The sequence below is a fragment of the Eschrichtius robustus genome, chromosome X (assembly GCF_028021215.1).
Source record: "Eschrichtius robustus isolate mEscRob2 chromosome X, mEscRob2.pri, whole genome shotgun sequence".
Taxonomy (NCBI): Eukaryota; Metazoa; Chordata; class Mammalia; order Artiodactyla; family Eschrichtiidae; genus Eschrichtius; species Eschrichtius robustus.
In genome coordinates this window covers 8078122-8094453 of record NC_090845.1, presented here as the reverse complement: position 1 = coordinate 8094453, position 16332 = coordinate 8078122, and the positions used below count along the sequence as shown (strand labels likewise).

The 16332-nt window shown below is 50.3% G+C and overlaps 1 protein-coding gene across 1 annotated transcript in view; it reads right to left on the bottom strand.

Annotated features, from left to right (window-relative positions):
- WWC3 (WWC family member 3) overlaps positions 1 to 12590 on the bottom strand; it is a 129046-nt gene extending 116456 nt beyond the window's left edge. The window contains exon 1 of the mRNA XM_068534192.1: positions 12304 to 12590. Coding sequence (XP_068390293.1) covers positions 12304 to 12590 — 287 coding nt within the window. The remainder of the gene's footprint in view (positions 1 to 12303) is intronic.
- Between the last annotated feature and the right edge of the window lie 3742 nt (positions 12591 to 16332).

Genomic DNA, 16332 nt, shown 5'->3' with positions numbered 1-16332 from the left:
ATAACTGACATATAACACTGTGTAAATTTAAGGTGCACAAACATGCTAATTTTGATACACTTATATATTACAATAATCTGATTACCACAGTAGAGTTAGCTAACACCTCTGTGACATCATATAATTACCGTTTCTTTTTTGTGGTGAGAACATTTAAGATCTACTCTCAGCAATTTTCAAGTATACAATACAGTGCTATTAGCTATAATCATAATGCTGTACATTAGATCCCCAGAATTAACTGTGTATTTTTAATGAAAATCATTCTAAAAGTGCTTATTTTCCTGTCTTCTTATTATAAAGTACAGTTGACCCTCGAACAACAGAGGGGTTAGGGGTGCCCACCCACCAGAAAGTCGAAAATCTGCGTATAACTTATAGTCAGCCCTCTGTACCCACAGTTCTTCTGTATCCACAGTTCTGTGCTGTAGTATTTACTACTGAAAAAAATCCGGTGGACCCATGCAGTTCAAACCCAAGTTGTTCAAGGGTCGACTGTAGTCTTTTTTTTTTTAAAGATTTATTCATTATTTATTTATTTTATTTATTTTTGGCTGTGTCGGGTCTTTGTTGTGGCACGCGGGATCTTTGTTGAGGTGTGAGGGATCTATCATTGCAGTGCGCGGGCTTCTCTCTAGTTGTGGTGCGTGGGTTTTCTCTCTCCAGCTGTGGCGTGCAGGCTCCAGGGCACACGGGCTCTAGTTGAGGCGCAAGGGCTCAGTAGTTGCGGCGCGCAGGCTTAGTTGCCCCACGGCATGTGGGATCGTAGTTCCCCGACCAGGGATCGAACCCATGTTCCCTGCATTATAAGGCGGATTCTTTACCACTGGACCCCCAGGGAAATCCCTCAACTGTAGTCTTAATTGGCATGTTGTTTAAATAATCTAATCTAACTTTCCCTGCTTGTCTTATGACAGTTAGATGCAGCAGCCTTTCAGGGGGAGGAGAGAAGTCTCTATTGAGGGTTCCTTGACTAAAGGGTCCCCCGCTGGGTTTTATCTTTCTGAGCCCCTTCTCTCTAGTTGGTTAAACTTCCCGCTGGGGTCTTCTTATCCTGTGTCCCCCACCCCAGCCCCTATCTACCCCACCCCCAGTGACTAATGGTTTCCTTGAATAGACCCTGTATTCTCCTAAGATCAGAGGTCAGCACACGTTTTCTGTAAAGAGCCAGACAGTAAATGTCTCCAGTTTTGCGGGCCACATGGCCTCTGTCCAGAGACTCAACTTTGTCCTTATAGCGCAAAAGCAGCCAAAGACAATAACTACTTGCACGATTGTGGCCGTGCTCCAATAAAACTTTATCTATGGACACTGAGACTTGAAATCCACATAACTTTCATGAAATACTACTCTTCTTTTGATTCTTTTTCAACCATTTAAAAATGAAAATCCCATTCTTATCTTGCAGGCTGTATAAAAACAGGTGGCCAGCGGGATTCAGCTTGTAGGCTGCTGTTTGCCAACCCGTGTCCTAAGATCTCCCAGGGGCAGTCATCACATCTGGGAAACAGTTTACAGTCAACAAGCATCAGTTCGTCAACTGACAACAAGTATTGTTTTCTCGTACATGTAAGAAAATCCAGCCACAAGGAAATTTGGGGACTTGCGTGGTGGCATGCCGCAGGTGCAGGTGCAGGTGCAGGTGCAGGAGCGGACCTGGACCCTCTGTATCTTCTGACTTCAGGGCTGACCATCTCCCCCCACCAGCCACCCCTGCTCCCCCGGCAGCAGGCTGGTAACCGCTGCGCTGTTGGCCTATTATTTCACGTAGGTTCTTTTTGTTTCCCCAGCTGCATTTTCATCCCCTTCAGGAAAAGGCCTAGGCGATATTAATTATGTGTTACCCTCCATCGCACCTGGCACAGACTAAGCATCTAGATTAATAAAAATCCTACCATATATTCGTTTTTGGCTACCTGTTCCTAATTTTAAAAAGAAATGTGAAATATTTTATACTTCTCTCTTAAAGTAACAAACTAAAAGCTAAATTAAGCTGATCTCTTTTCTTTGATCCTCAATTGATTTTTCTTGAAGGGTGACAGCTGCTCCCGTGGGCAAAGTTCGCACGGCTGCCCTCAGTTAGGATCCCATGATGGTGTGTCCTCTGCATTAAACCAAGAAGCAAAAGCACAGAACCAGATCCCTACAACATCTATGAACCTCAATAACATTAGGCTAGGTGAATGAAGCCTGACACAAAAGGCCATCTGTATACAGTTATAGAGATATGAAATATGGAATATAGAATTCCACCTATATGAAATGCCTGGAACAGGCAAATCCACAGAGACAGAAAGTAGATTGGTGGTTTGGCAATTGCCAGGGCTGGGGGTGGAGAAGGGAGCGGGGAGTGACTGCTTAATGACCACAGGGTTTCCTTCTGGGGTGATGGAAATGTTTTGGAACTGGACAGAGCGGTGGTTGCACAACACTGGTAATGTACCAAATGCCACTGAGTTGTTTACTTTAAAATGAGTTATTTTGTTATGTGACTTTTACCCCAATAAAAACAAGGTTTTTTAGAGAATGGTGGTAGATCTGTACGTTCTGACGGTGGAAAGAGTGCCTAGACATATTGTTAACTGAAAATGGCAAGTCACAGAAAAAAAAAATTGATAGCAAGATCCCATTCATGTAAACTTCCAAAACAAATATCCGGGCTTCTGCACATATACTTAGGCAGAGGTGTAGAGAAGGGCCGAGCAGGCCACACAGCAAGCTATTATAATGCTGGTTACCCGGGGAAGGGGCAGGCAGGGATTTTCTTGTGTTCTGCATACTTCCACGTAGTGTCATTCTAGTAAAGCAAGAACGAATGCTTCAATGGGTTCCCGTATAATAGATAAACACCCCAGGTCCCTGTGGGTCTGAACATTTTAAAGGGCATCCACCGTCAGGACCACGCACATCTGTGCATCAGAGCACAGCGCCAACAGAGACTGGAAAGTGGGGTCTGCAGGAGAGAAGCACAGCTGCTTGCAAAGAAACACTCAATCAGGCAGCTCTTTGGTCACCAGGATGTTGAACAATTAATTTTTATTAAGTTTCTCGCTCCTTTGGCTGCATCAATCAGTTGATTAATCACATGAAGTGCATTAAGCTTCATAAATGAGTACAACAGGCCTCAGAAGGGCCTACTGTCAGGACAGCATCACCCCCTCTTTACAATCTTTAATTTTCTCTTAGAGAAAGGCCAGTGTGTGCGAGGGGCATTTCCGGACAGAAGGAGAAAGGAGAAAGGAGAAAGGAGGGGAGGGTGCAAACACGGGTGGGTGCAGCCAGACCATCTCTGAACTGCTCTCTGAATGCCAGGCCCCCTCCTGGAGATTGGAGCCCAGCGAGCTGGCTGGCTGTGACCCTGGCCTTGTCCCTGACCTGCCAGGCAAGGTCTGCCATCGTGCTAGCAATGAGCCACAGGACGAGGGCACCTTCTCCTCCTTCAAAATTAGACAGATGCCCGTCTTTGTCCAATTTGCAGAGAAAAATTAATAAATGCACCAAGTCTCACGATGTTAAGATTGCCAGCTCCACTTCTGTTAAACATCAGCACCTCCTATATCTCACTTTTCCACTAGCTCTGGCACAAAACTGTGACTCTTGGCTACACACTGTAATCTCCAGGGGAGCTTAAAACTCGGGGCTACCTGGCCCATGTGGGGAGGCGCCAGCATTCCTGAACTCCCCGGCCAGTTCCACTGTGCACAACCCCAGTGCGGAAGCCCGCTCCTAGCTCTCCAGGAGCCAAAACAAGCATCAGACAAACGAGGACACACAACAGCTGATCACAGCCAGCCTGAGACCTCGTATTTTTCACTGAGTACACGAGGTCGTGTTTATATCTTGACACTGTAAACCTATGAATGGTCATTTTTCTCTGAGTAAAACGGTTGGGAGTTGACATCGTGGAATTAAAGACATAGCTACTTCCTAGATTCTGCAAGGACACCTGGACAGGGCGGGCGCTTCAGGGCGGCTTCCAAAATGCGGTGCAGCCCCACCAGGGAACAGTATTTGGCAACGAAAGGGAATGGAGCACTGATCCACACTGCGACTCGGACAAATCTCGAAAACATGATGCTGAGTGAGATAAGCCAGACGCAGAAGGCCACAGGTTGCACGACTCCATGTACATGAAATGTCTAGAACAGACAAATCTATAGAGACAGAGAACAGATTCGTAGTTGCCAGGAGCTGAGGGAGATGGGAGTTACTGCTAAAGGGTACAGGGTTTCTTTTTGAGGCAATGAAAATGTTCTGGAATTAGATAGTGGTGATGGTTGCACAACCTTGTGAATGTACGAAAAACCACTAAATAGGGCACTTTAAAATGGCACATTTTATGGTATGTGAAGCATATCTCAATTTTTAAAAACCGGGGTAATTTTCAGGACAAACCCAGTTGACCCGTACACTAGAGGGCTGCCCCACACTGGAGACAGGCGCCTTTGCACAGGACGGAGCTCACCTCCTGCGGTGGCTCTCTGGTGTCCTGCCCGAGCTCCAGGCGGCCTGGAAATGTCACACTCACCGGGGCAGTGCCCGAGCTCCTGACGGCACTGAGGCTGGCACACAGGAGCCGCTCAGGAGACCTCTGCCTGGCTCGATGTCCCACACACTGAACTGCAGGGCTTGTCCCCCAGGGGTTGGCCCAGCCAGCTCCCTTCTTCTTTCCCTCTCCCGCCCTGAACCCCTTGAGCTTTAAGGAAATAAAAAGAGGGCCCTCCAGATGGAAAATGTTGAGGATTTCACAGCTCCACAAGCAACTTTTCAGGATGCCCTTGCCCTGTCTTTCTAGAGCTTCTGAGCAAAGGCAGAGGCCATCCTCTCACCGGTGGCTCCTTCGTCCACAGAGGGATGGGGATGTCTCTTGGGGGCATCCCAGGCAACCTGATCCCCGTCTCTCTCTCTCTCACACACACACACACACACACACACACACACACACGTGCGCACACGCACGCGCGCAGAAGGCCAGGCCAGCTCTCTCTGGGTTACTGCAGAACACTGAAGTGTTAACAGATTCATTTTCTTTTTTCGGCTGTGTTGGGTTTCCGTTGCTGTGCGCGGGCTTTCTCTAGTTGCGGCAAGCAGGGGTTACTCTTCACTGTGGTGCACGGGCTTCTCATTGTGGTGGCTTCTCTTGTTGTGGAGTATGGGCTCTAGGCATGCGGGCTTCAGTAGTTGCACCACGTGGGCTCAGTAGTTGTGGCTCGCAGGCCCTAGAGTGCAGGCTCAGTAGTTGTGGCGCACGGGCTTAGCTGCTCCACTGCATGTGGGATCTTCCCGGACCAGGGCTCGAACCCGTGTCCCCTGCATTGGCAGGCGGATTCTTAACCACTGTGCCACCAAGGAAGTCCCGAGATTCATTTCCTTCTGTTCCACTGCATATACACTTGTATACACTTGACATTCAGTAACTACCCATTGATTGAGAATATTCTACAAATTGAAGAATACATTCATACTACTTTCCCAAAGTTTCATGTACTGGTATTACCATTTGCAATGGTTAGTAAATTCAGGGTTTTTCACATAAATATGTTTAACATCCGTTCTTCATGGAAACACAGACAGCAGGTCTCTGTGGTCTTACCCCCTGTTATGGAACATCTTAGTAACCACCAATCTGCTTGAAACAAATTCAGCTCCTAAATGTGAATCACTGCAACCAGGTGGATAGAAGGAGTTCAGCGGGTCTCCATCAGGCCCCCAGAGGACACTTGGCAATGTCTGAAGACACTTTTGGTTGTCATGACTTGGAGGGGTGTGCTACTGGCAGGCACTAGGTAGAGACCAGGGATGCTGCGAAATAGGCTACGCTACACAGGACAGCGCGACAATAAAGAATTACCCGCCCCCAAATATGAGTGGTACCCGGGCAGAGAAACCCTGCTCTAAAGTAACACCTGCCCAGTTTGGATACCTCTTAGGACACTGCCTGTCAGCAATACAGTAAGTTGAATGACTCCACATGTTTCTCTATGTAACCGACTCACTGAACATACACCATCAACAACAACGGTGGCAAAAACAGTGAAGGCTTATGAGTGGGGTTAATAAGCTGAGGAGGCCTCAGCTTGGCCCCTGGTGAGTCCCAGCTACTCCTAAGGTGTCAGAAAGATTCCTTCAGCACCCTCCTCTCCCCGCTCCTGATTTCACCTGCCTTAATTCAAGCATCAGCTAAGTCCTGTGCACTACTTGTCTCCCTCGCAATTTCTCTGATATAATCCCTGACTTTTCTAGTCCTAGTGCCCCAGATATCTCTAGCTCAGGCCCGTCAGCATCTGTGAAAACCTCCGACAATTTCCAACTGGCCTCTCCTCTCAGAATTCCACCCTGTCCGTCACTCATACTTGGCTAGCTCAACAAATAAGACTTGGTGCCTAACGTGAGTGAAACTCCGAGCTCAATCCACAAGGTGCAGGACTCCTAGGAGTGTGTGAGGAGCCAGCAAGAGAACGGCTATAAAATGCCTGGCGCAGTCCCCCTGAGCACCCGACAAACAGCGGCTAGAGTGGCTGTTATCAACTGCACCAAGCTGACCACATGCTTCCACCGTCTCTGGGAGAACAACACATGGGGTGTATTGGTTTCCTACTGCTGCTGTAACAAACTGCCACAAACCAGGTGGCTTAAAACAACACACATTTATTACCTCACAGTTCTGGAGGTCAGAAGTCAAAAATCAGTTTCATTCTGCCAAAATCAAGGTGTCAGCAGGGCCGTGTTCCATCTGCAAGCTCTGGAAAAATACACCTCCTTGGCTGTTCCAGCTTCTAGAAACTGCCTGCATTCCTCAGCTCACGGCCACATGACTCCAACATCTGCTTCTGCTGTCACATCTTGTTCTCTGACTCTGACCCTCCTGCTGCCCTCTTGTAAGGATTCTTCTGATGACACTGAGCCCACCCAGATAATCCAGGATGATCACCTCATTTCAAGATTCTTAACTTAATCCCACCTACAAATGCCATTTGTGTTGGAAGGTAACTTATTAACAGGTTTAGGAGACTAGAACATGGACATCTTTGGAGGGCCATTATTCTATCGGGGGCGGGGTGGGGGGAGGTGTCTGTTAAATATCAAACAACAGTGAATATAAGATAAAAGTAACCAGTGGGTATAACAACACAGTACAAGGGGCACACGGTTACCCAGCCAAGGGAAGGTCAGGTTAGGTAGTGGATTTGGGCTCAACTCCGGAGGCAGACAGACGCCTCCTCGTTGGCTCTGGGAAGCGAGGTTACTAAGTCAACCCCCTTGGCCTCAGCTCCATCACCTGTCCACCTACAACTCCTGCAGCCCTCATGGGCTTTCAGTGAGAGCATCCACCAAGCGCCTAGAGTGCCTGGCACACGATAAGCACTCCACGTATGTCCTAAGACCCAAGGGATCCCAGCGGGGAGAACGGGAGGCAGGAACAGCACGGTGAGGCCTCAGGGAAGAGGACACGGGCCCGTGTGAGCCCCATGGAGGCAGGGACCTGTCTGCTGGTGCTCAGCACTGGAGTCCTGAACCCGCAAGCGTGCCTGAGATGGAGAGGCTGTGCAACAGTTACTCAATGAATGAATGGGTGATCGAATGAACAAATGAACAGAGGCAGTATGCTTAAAACTGAGTAGGGACTGGGCAGTGGGGTGGCGTATGTGACAGAGCACTGCATCAGGGTCAGAAGACTCAGCTCAAGTCCCTGTCCTACTCACAGCCGGTGGGACGCACGCCTTGGCTACAGCCCTCACATACAAGATGAGGAGTTGGAAGGAAGCGGCCCTGGCTCTTCCAAGAACAAAGCTGGAGGATTCAAGCTACGCGTGGTCTTGCCCGAGCCTGACCTGCCTTACACGAAGGCTCGGGGTCAGTCAAACTGAACGGTTCGCTCTCTTATTCCAAACACACCCAGCACTTCCTCTTCCGCAGCACTTTCCTCACATTCCCCCTTCTCATCCCCAGCACTGAGAAAGCACGAGAAACGCTCAACCTAGGAGATGACTGACAAGGATAAAGAACCCCCAGGCTCTAGTGAGCCCTCCTCCTTTTCTCCGAAGCCATCACCACCTGATAATGGTGCCTGGTGACCATCACTGTCTCCATTTTATGTGTCTCCCACCTCCCAGACAAAGTTGGTCTCCATCCACCATCCCAGCACACAGGCGGCCAAGAATCTATAACTATTACTTCATTTTACTGGATTTGAATGGGAATAACTGAACTCAGGAAAGTTTAGCTCTGCTTTTATGCCATCAGATTAATTTTACTGAATTTACTAGAAAGGCAGCCAATTAGCAAAAGGACCCAGGCTAGAAGCAGCTCACCGGGCTCACCCGGTGACCTTTAACATGTCACTTGACCCAAGGGTTTATGCACTAGAACCTACCAGAGGTGAAACACAGTTTCCACTTCCAAAAGCAGAGCGAAAGGGAAGAAAAGGAAACTTAGAGATTTCCAAACATCCGGGAGATATTTTTGGAAATGAATGACTTTTCCATTCACTCCTCTTAAAAAAAAAAAAAGAAAGAAAGAAAGAAAGAAAGAAAGATATTAGACGGAGAACAAACCAAGAAGTGGTTGTTGATCATCTAAATGGAAGAAGATTCTTACAGAAGCCCACTCCTTATAGCCTGAAAAGCAAGACACTCCCCCACGTATACACAGAGACTACCTATAATCTTAAAGAATGAAAAATGGAAAAATCATTATTTGCTTATCAGAAAGTTTATATAATCCCAAAATAGACTCTGCGGGGTAAATATAGTGAACCTCCTATTAATTAACACTGAATAAAGGTTCCAAGAAGGTAGCAATGATGCCATCTGGCCCTGTTATGTGGGGCTCCAACCTGGCAAATTCCGGAACCATGGATTGCTTTCTCCTTAAAGCAACAGCCTGTTCAAAAGACTTTTAATATATCACAGAATTTCTCCATGTGGCGCAGGTCAAACCCCATCTCGTGAACAAATGGATCCCTAAAAGCTTCTGTCATGATATAATCTGGGCCTTCTACCGCCATCCTGATCATTTACGCTCTGCTTTGATCTCAAATGTGACATGGTCCACCACTCAAACTGCTCGAGGTTGGCATTTCCAGTAATGTGCAATCCCAACTGAGCTATCGGAAACAGAACGCTAAGCTTCAACAGATCAGTCCACCTATAGGTTAATATCAATACAACCCTGCAAGAAGCAGACATATACATGTCAAAGGCGCTGAATTTTTCCAAAAGAGGCAGAAAAGTTCTTCCCATATTATCCACCTAAATGGTAAATACCTTTTTATAAAGTGGCCATTGAACTCTGAGTTGATGTGTGTGGAACACATATGTGTCACTAATGTAAACCACACACAACTCACCCACAGAAACTACCAGTCACAAAAATGGTGAATCAACTTGATTTTTAATCTTTTTATTTATTTGGCCGCGCCATGCAGCATGTGGGATTCTTAGTTCCCCGACCAGGGATCAAACCTGTGCCCCTTACATTGGGAGCGAGGAGTCTTAACCACTGGACCGCCAGGGAAGTCCCAACTTTATATTTTTTAACAAAGTTTTTGGGTATGATTCCCAGAAAACTAACTACGAAAATTATATGCACAGTACTGATCTGCAGAGATAGTGAATTTAAACCTAAGGTGGGTTCATACTCCAACTAAAGAAATTCTGTTTTGAAAATATTGAGATTTGTTTTTTACACATCTGTAGCCACATCTGTAAAGATGTCTCCTTACGTTTGCAACCTCTTTGTTGTGACTTGAAAAAGAAAGTACAGCTACAATAATTCACCAACACACCCTGAGCTGGCAAGACCCAATGTTGTTAAATACAACATTGAATGGAATTACTATAAAACTCTAGAAGAGTTTGTTTACAAACCTTGGCCCTCGGTGACCTTGCTTACGGCAGCATATTTTAGGCTATTAGGTTTAATAAATTATATAGGAAATGATGTTTTCAGTCGGCAACAATTTTCGCCTAACTGACTACACTCATCTATGCCTCCATAATTTCATTTTCTTTAAAAACCTATTTCTTTGCCTCTCCTGACAGTTCTCCATTTGGAAGCTGTTTGGGGAAAGTCCTCATTTTCTGAATACCGTTTTCCAGTCGTGTGAATCAAATGCAACTCAAAAAGGGTTTTAACTGTCAGATGCACATGGAGAAAATGCTGCGTGCTCTGACACACGGTTTTTTCCATATCATAAAAATCATAAAAGTCAATTACAACTTTAAAGGATAACCGGTCACCTATAAAAATCGGCAGGGTTCTGTTGTGAGAGAAGAAGAATGACTATTACAGCATTTACACCCTTCCGTAGACTCCACTTAAATGCCTGTGGCTCGCTGAGCATTCCATACATATTTCGGGCAAGGTATTATGGGAGCTGAAGTGCAAGCTGTCCCCTGCTGAATTTTCACTCACTATGAAAACAATGTCTCATAAAAGTGTACACGTTTCTTACTTTACAAAAAACTGTAAAATGTCCACTTTCGTTCACTCCACCGACAGTTTTAGCATTAGAAACAGGGCTTTTTAAAAACCTGTGACGTAAGTGATGTATAAAACGTCACTCAATAACACAGACTTCTGGAAAGAGGAACATAGGAAATGTGTATGAAATACATGGAAAGGAAGGTTCTACAAGCTGTCTTCTGTGGGGTCTGCTCACCCATGGCCTGGGTTGTACCATTAAAATGGAAATTCTTACCTTTATACTTTTCATCATGAATCCACACTCCAATGTAACCACAAGTGTTTTATATTACCCTCATAAAATGAGTCTTTGCCTTTTCTAAGCAAAGCAGTATTTTTTAATTGGTTCATTTTCCAGTCGTTTGGATTTTTAGCAGACATACAGCATAAAAGGGCACCACAGTCCAAGCAGTTCTACCAACTCCAGAACCATCCAAGGCTTGCTCAGACAGCTGTGGCTCTAGCCTTTGGTTAAAATTATAATATGATCTCACCTGATTTTCGAAATAACTAAGCATCTTTTTAAGCCAATAAACTGTGCTACAATCTCTCTAAGTTTCTGAGTCCAGAAGCTTGCCGTGTTCAAAGAGAATGTTAGGGAACCATGATCCTTTTGCCTTCCTTTGTTTTCCCCTATCTGAACCCAGAGAAATCTTCAAAGGATAATTTAGCAGCTTCCCTCCCCAAAGGTTTATTTTCGAACGCCAGTGCCATGCGGCGCTGCCTTTCCAGTGCAGGTAGGAGGAAGCAGGAGCCTGTCACCACGCTGGGCCTTTTCAAGTCTCAAAACCACTGGGAAGCTTGCAGCATTTCCTTTCTGGCACTCAGGCCCAGCGTGGACAGAAGTTGCTCCAGAGAGGACAAGATATCAGCTAATCACTGTAATCCCTTGGTTTCAACAGAATTCCAACTCCACAAAAAAATGCCTCTCCCCAAAAGCAGCTGAACCAACTGAAACCAACAGACAATCGAACAAAAAGTTAACGAAGAAGTCATTACATGAACTTAATTAATCGTAATCTGGTGGTGCTTTTAGAAGCGTCCGTTTTTCACTCCGTAGGATTTATTTACGTGAATAACAAGACAATTGAACGCTCTACTCGGATCTTGCACAAAAAGGAAACCTAAAATTCAACTCTTGTTTTCCCTTTATTCCAAAAGCATATGGGTCTAATCACAGCCCATTCTGACCGCAGTACACAGGCTTTTTCAATCAGAATTTTAACTCAACTTTTAAGGCGCTGAAGAGTAACCATCACAAGTTTGATGGTTACTCCAAAGAATCGGGAATCCCTGAAGTGTCCCATCTGGCACAGCCTTCGAATGGAAACTAGGCTCAGCCCGCCAGACAAGGAACCCACACCACGAGGCTGGGGGGCGCACGTTTGTGCTCCAAGATGACAGCTCATCTGGCCACCGCGAGGTCGGGGGCGCCTGTAGGGCCACGGCCAGGGGGCGGTGGGCCGCGGAGGCCCGACAGGGATGGGCGAGACCGCGGAGGAAAAAGGAAGAGAGGGCCATCCGCCAGCCCCTGGAGAGGAAATTCCAGGCGCCCAGCTCCCAGGCGTCGGTCAGCGGGTGACGTGAGGGAACCAAGGAAGAGTGTCCGCCCCGCGGTGGAGGCCGGGGATTCCGCACTCCTGGGGCTCGAGGCCGGGAGAGGGGGCGCCCCGATCCTCGGCCAGGAGTCCGGGGATGGGGGCGCCCGGATCCTCGCCGGGCGACGAGGACTCACGATCTTCGCCCACACCCGGAGGCCTCCCGGGTCCTCCATCCTCTCCCTGGGCCCAAGGTATGGGGCGCCCTAATCCTGGCCGGGGCCCGCGCCCCCCTTACCGGTCGCGAGGGTCGATCCACGACGTCTGGCGCGTGTTGTGGTCGATGTAGAAGACGCGGCCGTCGTAGTCGCGCGCCTCCTCCCAGCCGGCGGGCAGCGGCAGCTCGGCGCTCTCCCGGGCCCGCGGGGGTGGCGGCGCGGAGGGCGCGGGGGGCGCGGGGGCCGCGGCGGGGGGCGCGGGCGGCGGCGGCTCCCGCGGGGGCTGCGCGGGCTGAGGCGGCTCCCGCGGGGCCTCGCGCGGCTGTCCCCGCCGCCGCCGCCGCCGGCCGCCGCTCAGCCATGGCATGACGGCGCGGGCCCCGCCGCCGCCCGGCCGCCCCACGCGCGCCGCCTCCTCCGCCAGCACTAAGGCCCGGCGTCCGGGGCGCGGGGGCGGCCGCGGGGAGCCGCCCGCCGCGCCCGGTGCATCCTCCGCCCGGTGCCCGCGCACCGGCGCCCGCCTGCCGCCCGCCGCCCGCCGCCCGCCGCCCGCCGCCCGCCGCCCGCCCGGCCCTGCGCGCTGCCGCCCGCGCCGCCTGGGTCACTCGAGTCGCCGCCGCTCGTGGAGTCACAGCCCCAGAGCTGCCGCAGCCGCTACCGACGGCCCCTCAGTTCGCGCGGCGCGCCCGGCCATCTTCGTTCCTCGGCGCCGCCCGGTAGGGGCGGGGCCCCCGCAGGCCCCGCCCCGCCCCGCCTGTGGCCCCCCCCGCCCCCCCCCCGCCCCTCCCCATCCCCTCGGCGGCTCCTCCCCCGCTTGCTGCAAGCCCTTCAAGCTCCCTTGGCTGCTCCGCCTCCAATCTCTCCTGGGGGCTCCTCGGCTCTTGGCGCCTCTGCCCCCCAGCCCCCACCCCCGCCCGCTGCTTCTACTCCTCCTCCCCAGCCGGCTGCTCCTACCCCCCCAGCCCCGCTCAGTGTGCTTCCGTCTTCCCCTCCTGCTCCGCGCGCTCCTCCCTCTTCTCTCCAGCTCCACCACCTCCTTGGGCCTCGCCGGGAAACCGCACGGGAGCCAGGATGGGCGCCGCCGCGTCCGTCCGCCCCCCGGGCCACCGCGGAGAGGAAGGAGGGCCGGGAGGACGGCGCCCCACCCGGGCTGCAGGCGCGGCCTGCCGGGGGCTGACTCTTGGGGCCCAAACAATTCCCGGGGGAGAGGGCGGTCACCTCACTGCACCCATTCTCAGGCCTTGAATGTCTGGGGTCCTCCTCTTTGCCCACTTGGTGGGGGAGGGGAGCTGCGCCCTGGGTCTCCCGAATACTCAGGATGGTCCCGCGAGGGTGGGTAAGCCCCCGGAAGAGAGGCCGAGGGAGCTCCGTAGCTGGAGGAGGAACCCGAGGCCGGTCCTCTTGGGTGGGACCTGGAGGACACACCTGGAAGTGGGGAGCTGGGCAGGTGGGCACTTCTCATCCCTGCCAGGAGAGCCCCAGCAGGGCTGGTCCGAAGTCCCCACGCTGGGCCAGGGCCCCTGACCTGCCCTGAGCTCTTGCATCTTCCAGTCTGGAGGATCCAGTAGTGTGAGTGGAGACCCAAGTAGGCCACTGCTTGGGCGGAAGCCAGGTCAGCTCCTAAAACATGAAACCTCTATGGTAATTGGTAGTTATGTTCTACTCACATCTCATAGCTGGAGAAACTGAAGTCCAAAGATGGGGCTCTCTCTTGCTCCAAATCCCCCAGCTACTACTTAGTGCTCCAGATCCCTGGCCACAAGACTTAATGCCAGGAAATGCAGGAAAGTATCAGGGAGGTTTTGAAACACTGTTACAGTGATACAAAAAGATCTAATAAAAACCCTAACAGCAATCCATATCTAGCTACATAGGGGAAGAGACTAGAGGAAAACCTCCCCCAAATGCTCACAGCAGTTTGCATTCCTTCAGTGGGATGATTTTTTTTTTAATTATCATATTTACTGTCTAAATTGTTTGTAAAAGGGTTATATTACTTTTATAAGGGGAAAAGTTGTTTTAAAAAAGAATGTGAAGGCATGGAGACTGTAATTGGGACATATCCGAGGGAGGCCTTTCCTCCTCTTCTCCCACCACAACACAGAAACTTCCTTGCTCCCCAAGAATCTGCCCCCACCCGAACATCATATGCCGGAAATTCCACCACTGGAGTCCTTTTCGTTACACATGCACAGTTATTAAATGTCCAAGGGAAAGGGATGGAGCGTATCAAAAAAGCAAATACTTTGTGATCTTGCATGTTCCGGAGAATGCCCAAGTGCTGAGTGTCCCTACCCTGACATCTTCCCTTCTGATCGGCATGCTTTATTACCAAGGAGGCTGCCACTGCCTTGTCCCTCTCTCCCTGCCCACGCTGCAGTCACCTTACCACCCGACATGGCTGGGCTGAAGCTGCAATCCCGCCCTCCCTGCCAGGCATCGTGTCAGTTCAGAATTTCACAGATCTGGGCGCTATCACTAAAAATTATCCTGAATGGGGCTGGAGTGCACTGGAGTGACGCCAACCTCAACAGAGAGAGAGAGAACACCCACACACATCAAAGGACTCATAGAAGGAAAGGCAAGATGAACAAGTATCAGATAAAGAGTAAGGGGTGGGGGAAGCTACACCCCATGAGGAGCTAGCTAAGAGGCAAGTGTTGATGGGCCTTTCCCTGAGGATGAGATCTTCTTCTGGACTCCTCAGACTGGCTGCAGACCTACCATATGCAGGCACTGGGCTGGGCGTTGGGATGCTGCAGAGAACAGGAAAGAGTCTGTGCACCCCCCAGCCCCCAAGTCCGGGACTAAACCAAGAATAGGCATTTAGGACTGTGGCTTGTCTACAAACCAAGCCAGGGTGCCAGTTCAGACTGGGAGCTCAGGGGAGGCCTTGTGAGACCGAAAGGAAGATGGCTTGGATGAGGAAGCTGAGGCACCGGTCCTTAGAGTCTCGAGTCCTGAGCCCTTGCCCCTTGGCACGTGTAGCCGCAGTCACCAAATACTTGCTGATTTCCTAGCAGATACGGCGCCCCACCCAGATCTCCCTGGCTGGGGCGCACACCCTTCTCAGAGGATTACCCTTGGAGGACAGATGTCTGAGAGGTGACGCTCCCCCCCGCCCCCTGCCCCGGGACTGCTTCTGCAGTATGACAGACCAGGCCCCTTGCCTTGGTGGGACAAAGTGTAGTGCACCTCACCCTCCAAAGCCCCCCATGGGCTACCATGGCTTTGCTAGCTCCTTTCCTCTCTAGCCTGCCTCCCCTACCCCCATCCATCACTTGCATGAGAACTACCCCTCCTTGGGCACTGCTTCTAGGCAGCCTGACCCCAGAGAGTCTGCTGTGCTTATTCTTCCAAGCACTTAGCAAATATAAACCATTTGACCATCGTGACAACATCTACAGATAGTCCTAATTTCATTTGCACATTAACAGAGGAGAATTGGGAAGAAATGTCACACGGTGTGCCAGTGGAGACAGATGGAAGCCCCTCACTGAAAAGGCTCTATCCACAGGCCCACCCACGGTCCCTGGACCTCTCTGAGTCAGAGAAGCGAAGCAGAGCGGCCGCATTTGTCTTCCTAAAATGAGCCAACAAAAGGAAGAGACCAGAACTTGGGATGACCGAGGCCTCCATCTTCCCTTGTAATGTTTGCCCCAGGCAGAAACTGATGGTCCGTAAAGACCTGTGCTGGGCATTGGGATGGTAGAGAAGTTGGTAGCGGGGGTGAGGGGACTCTTGCCTCCCCAGCTTTGCCATATATCGGGAAGTTTTGTGTGCGTGTGTTAATTGTTAGGGAGAATAAGGCCTGTCTTTCTCACAGTCAAGTGGGGCTTTCCATGTTGGACTGAAAAACACAAGCATACACAAAACACTGCAGGGAGAGGAGGCTTTCGTCTGAGCCGAAGGCACAATTATGCATTCTTTATTGGCTCCATATTCATACCACAGCCTTGCCAACAACGAAAGTACAAACATTGTGGCGACCTCTCCTCCCACCAAGATTTCTGATGGAAAAACGGCTCAGGAAAAATCCACTTAGGCCCTGGGTACTGGAGATGCAAATATTCATACTTGTTCTCCTTGCAGACCCTCTGGGGAATCCC